The sequence below is a fragment of the Moschus berezovskii genome, chromosome 6, assembly GCF_049115385.1.
Source record: "Moschus berezovskii isolate FMDL1 chromosome 6, NW_MosBer_1.0, whole genome shotgun sequence".
In the NCBI taxonomy this organism is placed as follows: Eukaryota; Metazoa; Chordata; class Mammalia; order Artiodactyla; family Moschidae; genus Moschus; species Moschus berezovskii.
Window position 1 is genome coordinate 112,087,796 of NC_142465.1, and position 16,630 is coordinate 112,104,425.

The 16,630-nt window shown below is 57.9% G+C and overlaps 1 protein-coding gene across 1 annotated transcript in view; it reads right to left on the reverse strand.

Moving 5' to 3' along the window:
• Nucleotides 1–13,211: 13,211 nt before the first annotated feature.
• DCP1B (decapping mRNA 1B) overlaps nucleotides 13,212–16,630 on the reverse strand; it is a 43,023-nt gene continuing 39,604 nt past the window's right edge. Inside the window, exons 8-9 of the mRNA XM_055394305.2 lie at nucleotides 15,503–15,751; nucleotides 13,212–13,438 (exon numbers count right to left, since the gene is read on the reverse strand). Of these exons, the coding sequence (XP_055250280.2) occupies nucleotides 13,358–13,438; nucleotides 15,503–15,751 (330 nt within the window). The 3' untranslated portion in view covers nucleotides 13,212–13,357. The remainder of the gene's footprint in view (nucleotides 13,439–15,502; nucleotides 15,752–16,630) is intronic.

The following is a 16,630-nucleotide window of genomic DNA, read 5'->3' on the forward strand; positions in this document are numbered from 1 at the left end:
CATTGGTATCCCACGTGGTGTCAGCTGGAGCAGCTCAGTGGGGGCTGGAGCATCCACCTACAGGAGGGTTTGCTCACATGTCCCACAGGTTGTTGCTGGCTGTCGGCTGGGACCTCAGCAAGGGCTGAGGCTGTGAGACTTGCTTCCCCTCCTCATGGGCTGCTTGATTTTCCTACAGCATGGTGGCTGGACTCTGGGCTTCTTTGGAAAAGAAACTTTCCTGCAATCACCCCATCAGGAGTGCAGGGCCTCTTGACAGCGAGACTCTGCCCTCACCCCCATTCAGTCCATTTCTAATCCAGAAACTGAGTTCTTTAACTTTTTTTATTTTTAAATTTTTATTTATTTTTTGGCCAGGTCTTCTGGCACATGGGATCTTAGTTCCCCAACCAGGGATTGAACCTGTGCCCCCTGCAGTGGAAATGTAGACTCTTAACCAGTGGACTGCCAAGGAAATCCCTGGAAGCCCTCTAAAAACATAAGTCAGACCACATCACTCTGCTCAGAGGCCCCAATGGCTGCCCACCTCTATGAGAGTAAAAGTCAACACTTGTCCCATAGTCCCAGACCCATCACCAGCTGACCCATCTTCCTCCCAGGCCCGTGTCTTGCCAGCTGCTGCACCATAGGCCCACAGCAGCTCCACGAGGGGCCTGAGCCCCCTCCATGGCACTGCTTGGCCTTTGCCCCTATTTCTATCGGACAGGCCCTGGAAGGGAGGGATGACAATTGAATTGACTTGGGAAATGTTTATTAAAGGGACTGTTTACAATTAAAAGACGCTACCTCCTTGGAAGAAAAGCTATGACAAACCTAGAGAGCGTATTAAAAAGCAGAGACATCACTTTGGCAACCAAGTCCGAATAGTCAAAGCTATGGCTTTTCCAGTAGTCATGTATGGATGTGAGAGCTGGACCATAAAGAAGGCTGAGCACCGAAGAGCTGATGCTTTCAAATTGTGGTTCTGGGGAGGACTCTTGAGAGTCCCTTGGACAGCAAGGAGATCAAATCAGTCCATCATAAAGAAAATCAACTCTGAATATTCACTGGAAGGACTGGTGCTGAAGCTGAAGCTCCAATACTTTGGCCACTTGATGTGAAGAGCCAACTCATTGGAAAAGCCCCTGATGCTGGGAAAGATTGAAGGCAGGAGGAGAAGGGGGAGACAGAGGATGAGATGGTTGGAGGGCATCACTGACTCGATGGACATGAGTTTGAGCAAACTCCAGGAGCTGGTGAAGGACAGGGAAGCCTGGTGTGCTGCCGTCCATGGGGTCGCAGAGTCGGACACGACTAAGCATCTGAACAACAACAACAACGTTTACAAAGAGGTGGATAGGGTCCTGGGGAAACCTCGGGCACTGCAGTCTCGCTAGCAGGACATAGTGGGCGCTGATCCCCGGCCTGAGAACCTGGATGGACTGAGCTGTCCTACAGGAAGAGCTGTCACTCCGAGCAGCTTCAGTCATAATCACCATGAGCAGATGATGGGTAAACACAGCAGGCCGTGCGCACAGTGGGACGTGGCTCAGCCTTGAGGAAGGAAGCTCTGATACCTGCTACACCATGGAGGGGCCTTGAGGACGCTGCCTCTCAGTGAAATGAGCCAGACAGAGAGGGATGTGTGTTGTGTGGTTCCGCTTGTAAGAGGCCCCTGGAGGAGTCAGAGTCAGAGAGACAGGAAGTAGAAGGGTGATGCCAGGGCTGGGGGATTAGTGCTGGTGAGGGCGGTGTTTCAGTTTTGGAAGATACAGAGTTCTGGAGATACTCGCATGGTGGTGTGAGTGTGTGTGTGTGTGTGTGTGTGTGTGTGTGAGATAGCTGTTCAGTTGTGTCTGACTCTTGCAACCCCATAGACTGTAGCCCGATAGGATCCTCTGTCCATGGAGTTCTCCAGGCAAGAATACTGGAGGGTACTTAGTGGTACTGAACTGTATACTTAGAAATGGTTAAGATGGTGAGTGGGTTTTTTAAAAGCTGGAGAGAGGGGCACATCTGCAGCTGCCCTGGGCAGAGCCATGTGTCTGGACCCCTGCTTGGACCCCCAGAGACTGCCTCTCATTTAAAACATTCACTGCTACAAGGCACTGGTTCTGGCTTCTGGAGATTTGGAGACTCTGGCCCAGGAGAGTTCGGGCTCAGATTCCCAGTGCCTTTAATCACACATGGCCAATCTTACTCTTAACCTGGGAGGAGGACAGAGAAATAAGGCCAGGAAGCAGGGTGCTGTGTATCTAACTGCCATGCACCTCCTCCAGCCCCATACCACCCTCCAGTTACAGGAACCATGCCTGGGATGCAGGTCACAGGCCCAGGATCACCCTGGTGTCAAGCTGGATTTGCTGGCGCTGGCACTGTGGGACACCAGACCCCCACCTTCTGCCTGTATAGTCTCGGACCCTTCAAAGCCCGGGGCAGCAGGTGTGGGCTCATTAGAGCCTGGCCAGGCAGGCAGCCGGTTGCCCAGAGAGGCCCCTTGGGGACCTGCTGGGTCTATAAATACCTAGTAGAGGAAGTGAGTGTGTTTAGAGGGAGGGAAAGGAGAAGGGGAGGCCCTGAGGGGCCTGGGGAGCTGGGGGGACTTGGTGGAAAAGAACTTAGTGAATTTCCATGTTCTCTCAGCCCCAGGAGCAGCACAGAGAGACCACAAGGGGAAACAAGACCAGCTGCCAGCCATCGAGTTCTTCCCGCACCCACAAGTGAGGGCTGGCTCAGAGCTGGGCTGTGGGTGACACATGGGAAGGTGACATGGTCCAGGGTAGAGGCTGAGCAGCACCACGGGGGCAGGACAGGACTGTGCTTCACTGAGGGGACGCAGAGGGAACCCAAAGCCTCTGTCTTCCCAGCCACTGCCAACCTTGACCGAGTGGGCTTGAGTGGCAGCTAGAAGAGAGGGCTCCAGAAAGTGCTGGAGGACTGGTGCATGGTCTTTGCCTGTAACTGCAGGTGGGACTCAGGGCAGAGGCTCCCCTTGTGGCCTCAGCTCCTTCTTGGACTGGGTGGCTTGGACTGGGCTCGGGCATGGTGTCCGCCCAGGCGGCCCTGAGCTCTGGCCGCACAACAAGGTTTGCATTTGCTCAGCCTGGTACGTCCCAGATCCTCTGGAGAGGAGTGATTCAAGTGACCACTGCCAGGGTCCTTCGAGCTGGGGCCACTGCACTGAATTTAATAGGAAGGCAGGACTCATTGGTAATTAGCCTGTAATTATCCTTTTAAATAGAACAAACATTTTCCTTGCAATCTTACTTAAACAACTCATTTAACAGACTTCATAGGCAATAAGAGCTCAGGCTCTGGTGTCTGGGTTCTGGGTCTGAATTCTAACTCATTTCTTCAGCATTGTCACTCAGGGCACCCCATTTTTCTTGTCTGTGGAACAGAGATGACATTCCCTGTCTGTGTAGGGCAAGTATGTATTCAGTGCGGGTAACAGGAAGCCCAGCTAACAAACGAGGACCATCAGCAGAGCCAGGGTCTGGGTGCTTCATCTTTCCACTCTCCCCGCCTTTGTATGCTGTGTTCATCCTCACACTTGTCACCTCATTGTCACAAGATGGCTGCTGCCCTTCCAGACATCACATATGAGTTCAAGGCAGGAGAAAGGAGAAGGGCCTTGCCACATGCTTCTATACTTTTTAGCAGGAAGGTCCCCATTCTCCCTAGAGTCTCACTGGCCCCCTCTACTGGCAGACTTTAGCTCTGACATACTGGCCGGAAGTGAGCGACACGGTCGCCCAGGGGTATAAGATGGGCTGGACAGATGGAAGGGGGACGGTCACCAACCTCGGGTCTAACGAGTCCCAGAGCCTCACCTGGGGCTGGCATTGGTATCACCGGGTGTTGCTCGGACAGTGTACCTGCGACACGCCTGAGCATGGATGAGGTTCTGCCCAAGCTCTTAGCGTGGGAGCTGGCACTGGAAAGAGCCTCTGTTACTGTTCACATGTAAGTTCTCTTCCTGTGCGTTGACTGACGGGCAACCCTCCAACCCAGGATGCCTTCAGGGGAGCTGGCGTGCCCGCCCCTTGAGGAAGAGACCCTGTGCTCAGGAAAGAAGGAGGAGGCGACTTCACCGGCCAGTGTCCTCCGGTGGGGTGTCCCAGGTCTTGCCTGGGGTAGAGGGGACTGGAGTTTCAGTCCACGATGCCCTTGAGTGCTTCCGAGGAAGGGATTCCTGATTCTACCTGGAGAAAGAGTGGCAGAGGTTCTAGTGGGAAGGGAGAGTAACACCCCTGGTTTTTTGGCTCTCAGTTCCACCCCCCACAGAGGATGAGGCCCAGGGTCTGGAGGACTGTGTGGGTTCATCCCTGCTCACTGCCCGAGCTCTGCAGGGTCCTCTCATCACGGGGTCCTGCAGCCACCCTGGCCCTTCCCGTCCTGCCACTGTCCTCACACCACGGCCGATCGGCAGGCCAGTTGCCCTCGATGGGGAGGGTGCCATGGCACATCCCCGGTGAGTAGGGGGGAGGCCTGGGTGGGGGCGGCCGTGCAGCTCCTCTGCCCACCCTGAGCGTCAGCAGCTGTGTGGGAGCCACACGTGAGCGAGCACAGGCAGCTAGCTATTGGTGCCGGGGGAGCCTCTCGGCAATTTTGGGAAGTGCAGCTAGAGGCTCATCCCTCTTAGCCTAAGCCGTGTCCTCATTTCCCCTGAGCGGGAGGGGGAGAGTGTGGGGGCGGAAGGCGGAGGGCAGCGAGAGGGGGGCGCCCAGGGCTTCTGCAGCCAGGTGTTTGCAGGCTCACTCGACCATGACCACCGGCCTCTGGGTCCTGTGCTCTTTGTCCTTCTGGCTCACTGCCTTGATCTCTCCTTTCGTGGGGGGCCTCCTGGTCCCCTGGGGGCTTCCCAGATGGCACAGTGGTAAAGAACCTGCCTGCCAATGCAGGAGATATAAGAGGCACAGGTTCGATCCCTGGGTTGGGAAGATCCCCTGGAGGAGGGTATGGCAACCCACTCCAGTATTCTTGCCTGGAGAATCCCATGGACAGAGGAGCCTGGCGGGCTGCAGTCCATGGGGTTGCAAAGAGTCAGACACGACTAAGTGACTTACCGAGCATGCATGCCTGGTCCCCTGGAGAAGCCACATCCCATGCAACTTTGTCTGCGAGCCATCTGGGACCCTCCTCACTTTCCCCATCTGTTAAACCCCTGCTTCCCCCTCCCTGTCCGTTTCTTCTCATTTTCTCTTGTCAGGACCCAGCAAACCCTCCTGTCATACACCGGCTCTATGGGGGCTGGGAGCTTGGAGCCACGAGGATAACAGGACTCCCTGGGGGCGGGGGCGGGAAGCCCACTGGCTGCCAAGGAGGCGGACCCACGAGAAACCTCCGACCGAGGGGAGCGCGGCCGCCTGGGCATCACGCCCACCTCTCTCGTCAGCTGCTCACCTTCCCCTCTCAGAGGAGCCCTGTTTGCTCTGCTGCTGTCCCAGCTCTCAGTCAGCACAGGTGCACAGCAAGTGCCCAGTCAGCGCTCCTGGGGTTGCCTGCAGACCAGAGCCCTGCAGGGAGCCTAGGCTGAGTCCCAGGCCCGCGGGTCCAGGTTTCTGCCTGGTGGTCCCGGCACCTGGAGCACCCCCTTGGCTGTGCTGCCCTCTGCAGAGGGAAGAGGGGGTCAGCCCGGGGACCACGTTCTGAGCAGCCGCTCAGTGTGAGGACAGAGGTTCCCTGGACTGGGCGCTTCCACCCCCAGCAGCAGCGTCCAGTGCGACACAGGAGTGCCTGCAGGGAGCGCGCAGGGTGAGGGGCTGTGGGGTTGACTGAAAACGGCAGATTCCATGTGCAGACGGCGAAGGATGAAAAGTGTAAACAGTTCTCGTGGGAAGAAAGAATTTGTAACATGATTGCACTGACGTAAATTAAAAATACACACCCTGGGCTTGGCAAAGATTTCTTAAAACACAAAAAGCACTAAATTGTAAGAGGAAATTTAATAACTTGGGCTTCTTTAAGAGCATTTATAATTGTGTCAAAATGCACCATTAGAAGATTGAAAGGCAGTGGACTAAGAAGGCATCTCTCTGTCCAGCAAAAGACGCCATGGGGACGCAAATAGAATGGGGACAAACCCACACTGAAAAGAGGGCAAGAAAGTGCTCGAGTGTGGCCCCAAGACCACGTGTGCACGGCCAGGACCACACGTGCAGAACCTGTGCTCCACACCTGGGGTTACCTGGGAAACACAAGCTAGACCACCTGACACCACGTCAGAGGGGACGGGTTAGAACCGGAGGAGCTGCTGTTGCAGTGGGGAGTCACGGGACACCATCTGCAGCCTATCTTGAAGGGGGCTGCTTCCTGGAGACCCCTCCGCTCTCAGAAACAAGCGCAGACCTGCACCAGGAGCCACGTACAGAAGTGCTCATAGCAGCGCTGCCTGGATGCCCTCGAAGGCCCGCCTCAGGTCCGGCAGTTCAGAGGCCCTCGAAACCAACCTCTCAGACAAGAAGCGAGTGTGGAGGAGAGCACGGGAGCTGCATGAAATTCGGGAGAGAAACACAGCTGTGAGGGTTGAATGGTGCCCCCACCCAGGTTTGCAAGCCGAAGTCCTAACCCCCAGGACCTGTGGACATGACCTCACTCGGAGTTCGTGGAGCAGCATGGCCCTCATCCTCCATGACGGATGTCCTTCTGGAGGGGACACTGGGGCAGAGGCATGGGGAGGGGGAACACTGCGTGAGGGGGGAGCAGAGCCCAGATGGTGCCTCTGAGCTCTGAGAAGCCCCCCTCCCATCCGCCCCAACACCTGTCGATTGCGGGAAGCCACCGGAGGTGAGTAGCCGTGAACCAGTTGTCCCTCAGAAGGAGCCACTGCTGCTGGCATCTTAGCCTGACTTCCGGCCTGCTGACCCCAGACAATCCACCCTGCTGTTAATCCTGGGGCGCTTTGCCGTGCACCCCAGGAGCCACTCCAGCGGCTGCTGGGTTCTGAACCCCCTTGTAGTCCTGGGCTTCCACTCCCAACCCTCTGGCCTCAAGGAAAACCTCCCCACCACGAGGGAGGGGACGGGAGCTGAAAGGGGCTTCCAGAGTGGGTTTTGGAAGGGGTGTGGGGTGACTGTGGGGCTCCCCCCTGGGCAGTGGGGTCAGACTACAGGGGTCACTGCTCGGGGAGGCTCAGGAGATCCGGCCAGGGGTAGGATGGGAAGTTAGGAAGGATGCCAGTGGGCTGATGGGCGTGCACGCAAACATGGTGGGCATGTTTGTGGCATGCGTGCGTGCATGTGCGTGAACGTGCATGCGTGTACATGTGCGTGCACGTGTGTGCATGTCCTGAGGAGACTGAGAAGCTACAGGGAAACACAGGGAGGCCCCAGCTGGAGAACTGGTCCCTGTTGATCCGGGGCCCCTCCTCCCTTCCCTCCCAGGCTTTCGGGAACCTTCCTTAATTAATGCCTGTAAGATGCCCTCAGGCGCTAGAAGCAGCAGTAGCAGCTTTATAAATAAACACTGACTTCTGAAGGTTGACTAATGCCCGTGCCCTTGGGTGCGGGGAGAGCATGGGACTGGGGGAGGGGTGGCGGAGGAGGTCCCCAGAGCACCAGGTGGCGTCCGGCGTCAAGACTGGATCTTTATCTTCACAAGGTCCTCTCTCTTCTTTCCCATCTGGCCTCTGGCCAGGGTCTCAAAGCAGCCTCCAGCTCAGCTTGAGGGCCTTTGGGAGAAGCAGGCAGGGCCGCGTGGCTGTCGTGGTCCACACATGACCTGGCTGCTCCTTGAAGGCAGCAGGGAAAGGCCCATCACCTGCCCAGTGACCCCTCAGAGGGAACACTGGCAGCAAAGCCACTGGTCTTTGAGTGTCCTTCAAAGACCCCTGTCCCGGGGCAGAGGCGGTGGGGACCGTGTCACTGGCACCCTGGTCAGCTTGGGGCTGACCTTTCCTGAAGTTACATCTTAACCAGAAAGGAAAGCCCTCGGAGGACACGGGGCAGGCGGGCAGAGCTAAACGAGGCCACGTTTGGTTCAAACCCTCACTGACGGGGATGCTGTGGCTGGGGGCCTGGGTCAGTTCCACCCAGAGATGAGCAGACGAACCACAGAGCCAGGCCTGGGCTCGGCCTCCTGACCTGAGGAGCTGCTCACCCGCAGCTCTGAGCCTCCTGGGTGACCAGTGTGTGTACACGGCGATGTGGGCAGAGATCACCTGTCCAGTAAGCCTAGGACGCCCATGCCTGGCCTCTGTCTGGACGGTGGCCAGACCACTCGGGGTCAGAGCAGCCTGGTTCATGCGGTCTCCCCGTGGACGGACACGATTGGACAATAGAGAGGACTGCAGTCTGGGACCCTTGGCCTCAGCTCAGAAAGGACCTCAGTCTGCTGCCAACTCCCACTCCCCAAAGGTTGGGGGCTAAACCTGTCGTCGTGCTGTGGACATGATCACTCTGCTCCCTGGGGGGAGGGGGGAGGGGGGAGGGAAGTCCCCCAGGACTCCTGAGTTCTGAACCAAAACTCATGCACCAGTGGCCACAGCGGCACCTGGATGCTGGGTTGCCGGGGCCAGGAACAGCAGAGAGCACCCCAGGGCGTTGGTTACCTTCTGTTACCAAGCCCACCCTCGCAGTTTCCCACTGGGTACGCGAATGTCCAGGACAGGATGAGGTCTGTAGATGGCTGACAGCCCAGTGCCCCAGAGAAGTGGGTCTCCCAGGCCCTGCTCCGTCCTCCGCCGCCCAGCTCCAGGCACTCACGTCAGGCAGGGCCCCAATGGCATCCGGGCCTGGGCAGTGGGGAGAGGTTGGGGGTGGTCCCAGGCCCCTTGCCACCCCATTTCTACTGATTGAACCTGGTGCCCACTGGCGGGGCCACTTCAAAGTGGTTGCTCCTCCCTCAGGAGGACCCTGGGGACCCCGGGTGGGCAGGGGCCATGCTTGCCAGAGGCCTGTCCAGGAAACACACGGAGACATAGCCCCTCTGCCCTAGGAGGCGGGGTCCCGCCCAGGAAACACTGCGCTGCTCCAGTGACGGCTTCACTGTCCCCACGGCAGACACACAGGGACGGCTTTTCCGGGGCTACTGGTCAAGGGAAGATACAGGGGCTGGGAGGAGACATCTCCTGAAATCTCTGGGCTCATCATCACACGACACATGGAGCCTGGCCACCTGGCTGCTGGGTGGCGCCCCGGTCCTCAGAACGTTACCCCCACCCAGGTGTCGGGTTATGTCTTCCAGGGTCCTGGGCGGGCTCAGCTAGCTGGGACCTCTTCCTCCAGACCTGAGAGGTCCCACCGCTCCCTCACGTGTCCATCCAGCACCTGCCAATCTCAGGGAAGCCCACCTTAACTTGCCCCAGGTGGCTGCTGCAGCCTCTGTCTCACAACTGCTGGCTCCCACCCCTCTCACCCTCCAGAACATTCTCTCCTCCCTCCCACAGTGCCCCAGTTAACTCCCGCAGGCGGCCGGTTGCATGGTGCTCAGAGCTGCCACCAGGGGGCCGGTAGGCCATGCGTGGTTTTCAGCCTCCCCTCCGGTGTTTTAGGACCACAGTCTGCACACAGTTTTTATTTGTGTGCTTTTCTCAAGGCTCTGTTGGGAGGCATTACTCATAACTCAGTTTAGTGAAAATCTATCTGGATACTCATGCTTGAGGTAAATATATCAAGTGTTTGTAACCACCTCTCTCACCCCACTCCGCCTACAATTGTAAGAGAGGGTGCTGAGCATCGGAAACCAGAAAACCAGGCACTCAGCAAATGCTGGGGACCCAGCCCCCTGTGCAGCCAGGCGACTCGACGACGCAGAGCTGCTGAGCCTGCGGGCTGCCGACAACACAAGACCTTGGAGACGGCTCTGCAACAAGGCCGGGGATGCACCTGGCTTCTCTGAAAAGGAGGAGGTGGCACAGGTCTGCATGGAGTGTGTGCGTGTGTGTGCCCGGTCACACAGTCGTGTCCGACTCTTTGCGACCCCATGAGCTGTAGCCCGCCAGGCTCCTCTGTCCATGGGATCTTCCAGGCAAGAATACTGGAATGGGTTGCCACTTCCTTTTCCAGGGGCTCTTCCCAGACCAGGGATTGAACTCAGGTCTCCTGCATTGGCAGGCATCGGATCTTTTAATCACTGAGCCACTTGGGAAGCCCTCTGAACAAAGCAGGCAGGTGGAAAGGCAGGAGGCTGCTCTGATGGTGGAAGTGAGCAGCTGGGTTGTAGAGACAATGCTGTGCCCCACCCCGGGGGGCTCCGCGGGTCAGTTCTGGACTCCCCCTCCCGCCTGCGTCTGGGTGACATCCGGCCAGATCAGCTGCACACTGGCGTTCAGAGGCCTGAACCTCACGTGACAGCACCTGCCCCAGCAGCTATGCACCGGGAACACCGGCCTTCCTGGTGCGGGCCGATGTGCCCTCTGGCTGGGCGGGCCTGCGGCTAGATCTTCCTGTGCAGGACACACGTCTTCCTGCCTGTCCTGGGACAGGACCCCTGGGCTGTGACTGGTGTCTGAGGGAGAGGTGGACACCTGGTACTGGGGATGTGGCCCCTGGCCTGGAGTCCCTGATGGTGCCAGGGGTCGCGCAGAGGCAGCCAGGTGGGTGGGCGTCACAGGGCCAGGCTCCGGATGTTCCTGAGGATGCTGATGAGCGGGGAAGAGCAGAGCACGCTTTCTGCAGAGACGGTCCAGGACAGGAGATCCCTTCAGCGTCTCCTCCTCCAGCCTCACAGTGAGGGCTTCCCTGGTGGCTCGGACGGTAAAGAATCTGCCTGCAATGCAGGAGACCCAGGTTTGATCCCTGGCTCGGGAAGATCCCCTGGAGAAGGGAATGGCAACCCACTCCAGTAATCTTGAATGGAGAATCCCATGGACAGAGGAGCCTGGAGGGCTACAGTCCATGGGGTCACAGAGAGTTGGACTGAGCGACTGACACTTTCTTTTTCTTCCGGCCTCGCAATGAGGGTAGGGTGGTGGCAGCGGCAGCAGCTGGGTCATGGGGATGGGGTTGCTGTGCCTTGAAGGTCAGGGCTTCTCCTCTGAAGAGAAGGGGTGAGGAGAGCTATCCCCCATCATCCATAGAGGAGTAGGGGAGAAGAGGGCAGAGTGGTGCCCCTTGGGGCGGTAGGCGAGGTCACGGGAATCCCAGCTCGGCCCTCCGTCTGACAGGATGGAGGCCATGCCTCTAGCCTTCATGGCTTGAGGTGGCAGTTCCCTGAGTCACTCCTATTTAATCCCAGTGAGGATCTGAGAGGTGCATACAGCTTTCACTTTATAAATGAAAAAGCAGCGTCTGAGATGGGGTCCCTCATCCAGGACTTGAGGGCAAGGCCGTCTGACGAAGGCCCTGCGTTCTGTCCCCACACCAGGCAGGAATGACTTGGGTCCCGTCTCCAGGGTTAAAGTCCAGAGCCCGGGGACCCATCTCACCTTCCTCCTGTGGGATTCCGTCAGCCTCAAAGGGCTGTCGGGAGCCGACAACATGGAGGGGGGCTGTCTGCAATGGTCTCGGAATTGGGGTGAGGTGGGTAAAGGAAAGTGGGTTTATGTGTAAGTGGCCCTGCAGTCCACCTCCTGAACCCTCCAGGGAAAGGCCTTTGGACAAAGCAGCCCCTGCCCCCCAAACACAGAGGGACTCAGCTCCCCCGCCTCCGAGAGCCCTTTGAAGGGGGCTCCATGTTCTGAACAAACTGGGCCTGTCACTTCCAAAGCGATTCATTCCAGGAAAGAATGGAGAATTCGTTTTCAAACCTGATCACCGTGGTGCTGACCTAGAAAGGCCCAGTGAAGCCTGTGGTGACGGTTGGACCATGCTGGGCGGGGGCGTCCTTCCAACCACACTGCGAGGGGGTGGGGTTGAGGGGGAGCGTGCTTCCAGATGTCTTTGCACAGTCAGTGCTCTGACTGGGCTTTCTATTTATCCAAATCAAGTAAAAAAAATGCTTATTTCAGAAATCAGCCATTTGCTACCACAAGTATATTGGGAAATTTTTCTGTGGCTTTCATTTTCTCCAGCTGGAGAAGCGGCCCTGAATACTGACAAGGATATGCAGGCTTGTTTTAGAGGTTGGCCTGCAGTTTGGGAGGTTGATTTTGCTCCAGGTTGAGTGTGGGGGACGTGTGGGGGGCCGAGAGGAGTAGTTCCTGGTGTGGGGTCAGCAGGTCTGCATGTCTCCCCCTGCGCTCCTGCCCCATAAGAACACAGAGATCCTGCACAGGCAGTGATGAGCTTCAAGTGCCCTGAGGGTCTGTCGTCGCGTCAGACGTTGTGAGTGTTGGAGAAGCAGAAGGACCTGTCCTTCCCTGACTCAAGGGGTGACAGCAGGTCTCTAAACTCAGGGTTTACTTGAGGGGCCCGGCAAGTTTAGCTCCTTTCCCGGGGGGTGGGCGGGGAGGCACCTTAAGACCCAGCCTGGTCGCACGCCTGCCCCAGGCCTGCACTCCCGGTCCACGTCCGGGCGGCAGAGGATGTGAGGAAACCTACTTCCCCCGCCTCTTTTCTGACCCTAAAAGGAGAGCGAGGCCTGGCTCCCATGTGGGCGTCTGGAGATCTTTTTATGGTCCGAGAACAAACAGGGCTGCAGAAACGCAAAGCTCACTTCAGATTCGATGCGCGGCAGGGACTAGGTCAACCTGGAGAGAGTCCTCCTGCCTCCTTCCGAGGGCGAGCCCTTTGGCTCTGTGAACACAGGCCCGTCTGGGCCACAGCCTCCCTGCAGAGGCCAAGAACTGGCTTCAAGATCTGTGACCTTCCTCTCAGCTCTATTCGCTGAAGATTACAAAATGTTGCCCTGGATGCAGAGGCCAGCTTCTGATGAAGGGGCTGGAAAGATACTGTGTTGCTGGAAGCCTGGGACTGTGCGGAGTCCTGGGACAAGCCCCATAGAAACCAGCAGTGAATACTTTCAGCAAGCATTTCCCATCAACGGCCCAGCGATCGGTGCCTATGGATGTTGACAAACAGGTTGACTTTGTCTGGAAAACCGCTCCCCTTGTTACTGGCGAGGCCGGTGGGGCGCGTCGGTGGTTGTGGGCCTACACTGCCACCTGGCGGTTGGCATGTTCTCTGAGGTCCCGAAATAACTGCAGCTGCTGATGAAAAAGAAACCGCGTTCCCAGAAGGGCCCTTTCCACAGGGAAAATACTCCTTCAGAAATGGCTGAGGATGGGGAAGAAGCAAACACCGCTGAAGCTTGGCATTTGCTGTGACGTGACATGAGCAAAGGGCTTTTCCCACGTGCGCAATCCTTGGCACCCGGTGCCCTGAAGGATGGGATGAAAAAAGACACGTGACTGAAAAAGTCTGAAACATTTTACTTCATATTATACATCCTTTTTTTTTTTTAATAAAAAAGGCAGAAACATTTAAGGAAAGAATATTTGACAAGAAAGAGCCTTGAGCCGGAGGGCCTCGGACATGGGTTTTGAAACGTCTTGCTTTCACAGAGTCTTCTTCACGGCTGCTTGGGTCAAGCTGAAGAGATAAGCCTCGTAGATGATATTCAAGAAGTTGTCGTCATTCTGGAAAACAGAATCAGAAGCCCTGAGGGGGTGAGACTCAGCTGCAGAAACCAGAGGCTTTGTCTTGGGGCTGGGCCAGCACCTGGATCCTAAGCTGCTCCTCCCCACCTGTGTGCCTAAAGTGCCTGGTTTCTAAGCACCTGTGTGAACAGGGGGCTGCAGGCCAGGCCGTGGAGGTGTGTGGGGGGTATGAGTCAGCTGTGGGTCCTCAGCGGTCAGCTGGGGAAGCAACAGGTGCTCGTGGCCTGCAGCTCAGGGCACCAGCCTTGGAGAAGCACGGAGCGAGGCCGGCTCCAGAGAGGCCTGGTCAGTCTGCTGCCTGCAGAGACACCGGGGCTCTGGAGACCGCTCGGGGAGGACAGGACCCACTCGATCCTGCCCGTCTGGCTGCGAGATCACTAGTGGCTCTGAAAGGTCCCCCAAGTCACCCACAAGCAGTGGTTGTTGCTGTTTAGTTGTGTCCGACTCTTTACAACCTCATGGGCTGTAGCCCGCCAGGCTCCTCTGTCCATGGGATTTCCCAGGTAAGAATACTGGAGTGGGTTGCCATTTCCTTCTCCTTGGGATCTTCCCGACCCAAGGATCAAACCTGGGTCTCCTGCCTTGGCAGGCAGGTTCTTTACTACTGAGCCACCACAGAGGCCGGCCCTTGCTGTGGGCCAAAGTTAAGACTTCACGGCAGTGTGCTTGGTGAAGCCAGAGCCAGTGCACCCCTGCCCTGGCCCTGTTAGCTGAGGAGGGCTCTGGCCTTGGCTGGTGGGCAGCAATGAGACTGGGGGCTCTGCTGCTGCTCCAGGGGCCAAGGGACCCATGTTTTCTGTTTTTGAAGCGGGAGACTCCCTCCCGCCCGGCTCTGTGGTGCTCTGGTGATCCACTCATGGCTCACACGCCTGCTCACTCTCAGGGGCTCACGGGGGAGCGGCCAGTGCAGGTGACAGACTGTGAACTCTAACTAGCGAAGCCCGGGGGAGGAGCCGCTGCAGCCCCGCAATGTCTCTGCCCTTGCACAGAGAACTCTGGACAGTGTTATTAGATGGAGTAAGTGCCTGCACATTCACATTTAAGGGGTTTTTTTCTATTGCTCACAGACGTGTATAGATGTCATCCCCAACTCTTCATGAACTTACCATGAGCAGCCCGTGGAAAAGGAGGGGGATCCCCTTCCTGGGAACCAGGGAGGTGCAGGCAACGCCTGTCTGCTCCGCTTTCAAGCTCAGTTGCTTCCTGGCCCCTTCCTCTCCTCTCTAAAATGCGTTACCTTCAAACTAAACAGTCTGACTAGAGGAGACTTCCATCTTTTTGAGCCGGACTAGAGAGCACAGAAGTGCTGACCACCCTCTCAAGGTCACCTGACACTCAAGCAAAATAACACGAAAATCTTTTTACCCAAAGAGACAATTTACCCAAAAGACCACTGAACACGAGAGTTGAGCTGTCTGGGTCTGCCAGCAAACGCCTGCTCTTTTCAGGGCCTGCCCTGAGTCCTGGGGTGTGCGCTGTCTGGGCCGCCCAGCCACCTCATGGCGGGTCTGTGGGGTGGGCAGAGGTGCTGGACAGTGAGGCTGCGGCCCCAGCTCTGCTCTTTGCTGGCGGGAGCCCTCAGGCCTGTCCCTCGGCCTAGGTCTCCTGGTCTCAGAGACCCAGTCCGGCACAGCTCTGTGCAAGGGTCCTTGTTCTCGTTATTTCACAGGGACGAGCGAGCATAGGAAGTCATCCCACCGCATCCCTGTAAAAGGATCTCTGTAAAACATACCTGGGCTATTATAGCCGCTCCTGTTGTCCCTGCTGCCCCCTCCCTGGGGCTCAGGGCAGGCTCTCTCCAACTCCTGCTGGTTCCCAATGCCCCCAGGCCAAGACCCTCTCAGTGGCTGCAGGATTGGTGCCTGCCTCCTCCTTTCCTGCACTGGAGGACTGAGTCCCTCCTCCAAGGACAGCACCCTGAGGAGCTGACACATCCACCTGAGCTGAGCTGCTGCACCGCCCTTTGGTTCTTAAGGAGCAGGAAGTAGGCAGGGCGCCCTGAGGGTCTTGGGTGAGGCCGAGGAGGGGGCAGTGCCCGCCTACCTGGATGAGGTGCAGCAGGGCCTCCTGTAGCTGCGGCTTGCTCAGGGCACTTCCGGGGGTCCCTGGGGGCTCGGGCGTCCACAGGGGCAGGAGGAGGCCAGCGGGGGTGGCAGCGGTGTCCTGGCTTCCTGGGGGCAAGGGCGCACGGCTCCTCTCTTGTGGCGAGGCCCAGCTGGGCTGCGCGAACACCAGGGGCGACATGAGTGGAGACGGGGTCGCAGCGGCCGGGATGCGCTGGGGCGAGAGGACCTGGTGGGGGAGACAGAGACAGGTGGGCAGGTTAGGGCAGCTGGCACACGTGGAGGGTGAGGACAGTGAGGAGCACACAGCAGGTTCCAAGGTTAACCGTCCACAGCTCTGAGCGTCAGGGCAGCCCACAGGAGGCCAGCTCCACCTGCACCTCCACCGCCCCGCCACCCCACCCCGGGGACCATCAGCCTGGCGTCTGCTGTCATAACCACGGTTCCCTCGGCAAGAAGGCTCGTCGTCTGAGTAGCACCTCATTTTCCCGCTTCCAGTCACCACTTGACTGCATCTAGCCTTTCCCTTGGGGCTGGCCGTCCATGCCCCTGCCTGCTGGGGCCCATCTTCCTGCTGTGAGCGAGTTGCCCCGTCCTCTCCTGGTGTGGGCAGGACGGGCAGGGTCACAGGGTCACATCCTCACCCCCTACCTCCTGATTCTCGGGTCTGGGGGGACAGCGCCCTGGGGACTATTCCTGTAGGCCCTGCAAGTGTCTGGGCGGGTCAGTCTGCTTTTCTTGGCTACCAGATCTAAAACCAAGTTTTCCAATAGCATTTCCTGGCCCCGCAGGAGCTGCTGTGACCTCAGTCATCCTCTCGGCACCGTCTTGGGCAGAAAGCAGGGGGTGGGCGGGTGGTTTGTGTAACTGTCCCCGGTCATCGTTTGAAGCAGAAGTGGCTCCACAGGCGGCTAGTAGAGCACCAGCTCTGTGGCCTGTGAGAAGGAAGGGGGACGTGCCCGTAGGGGTGACTGCCAACCATTAACTCCAGCTTCCTAGTGTCCGATCTGAATCCTCGGGGACAAGCAGAGAAGGGGGGCACATTCGCGCTGGGGCGAGGATGTGGGCGGGGAGCAGCCACTGTCTCAGGACGGCAGGTGCTCAGACA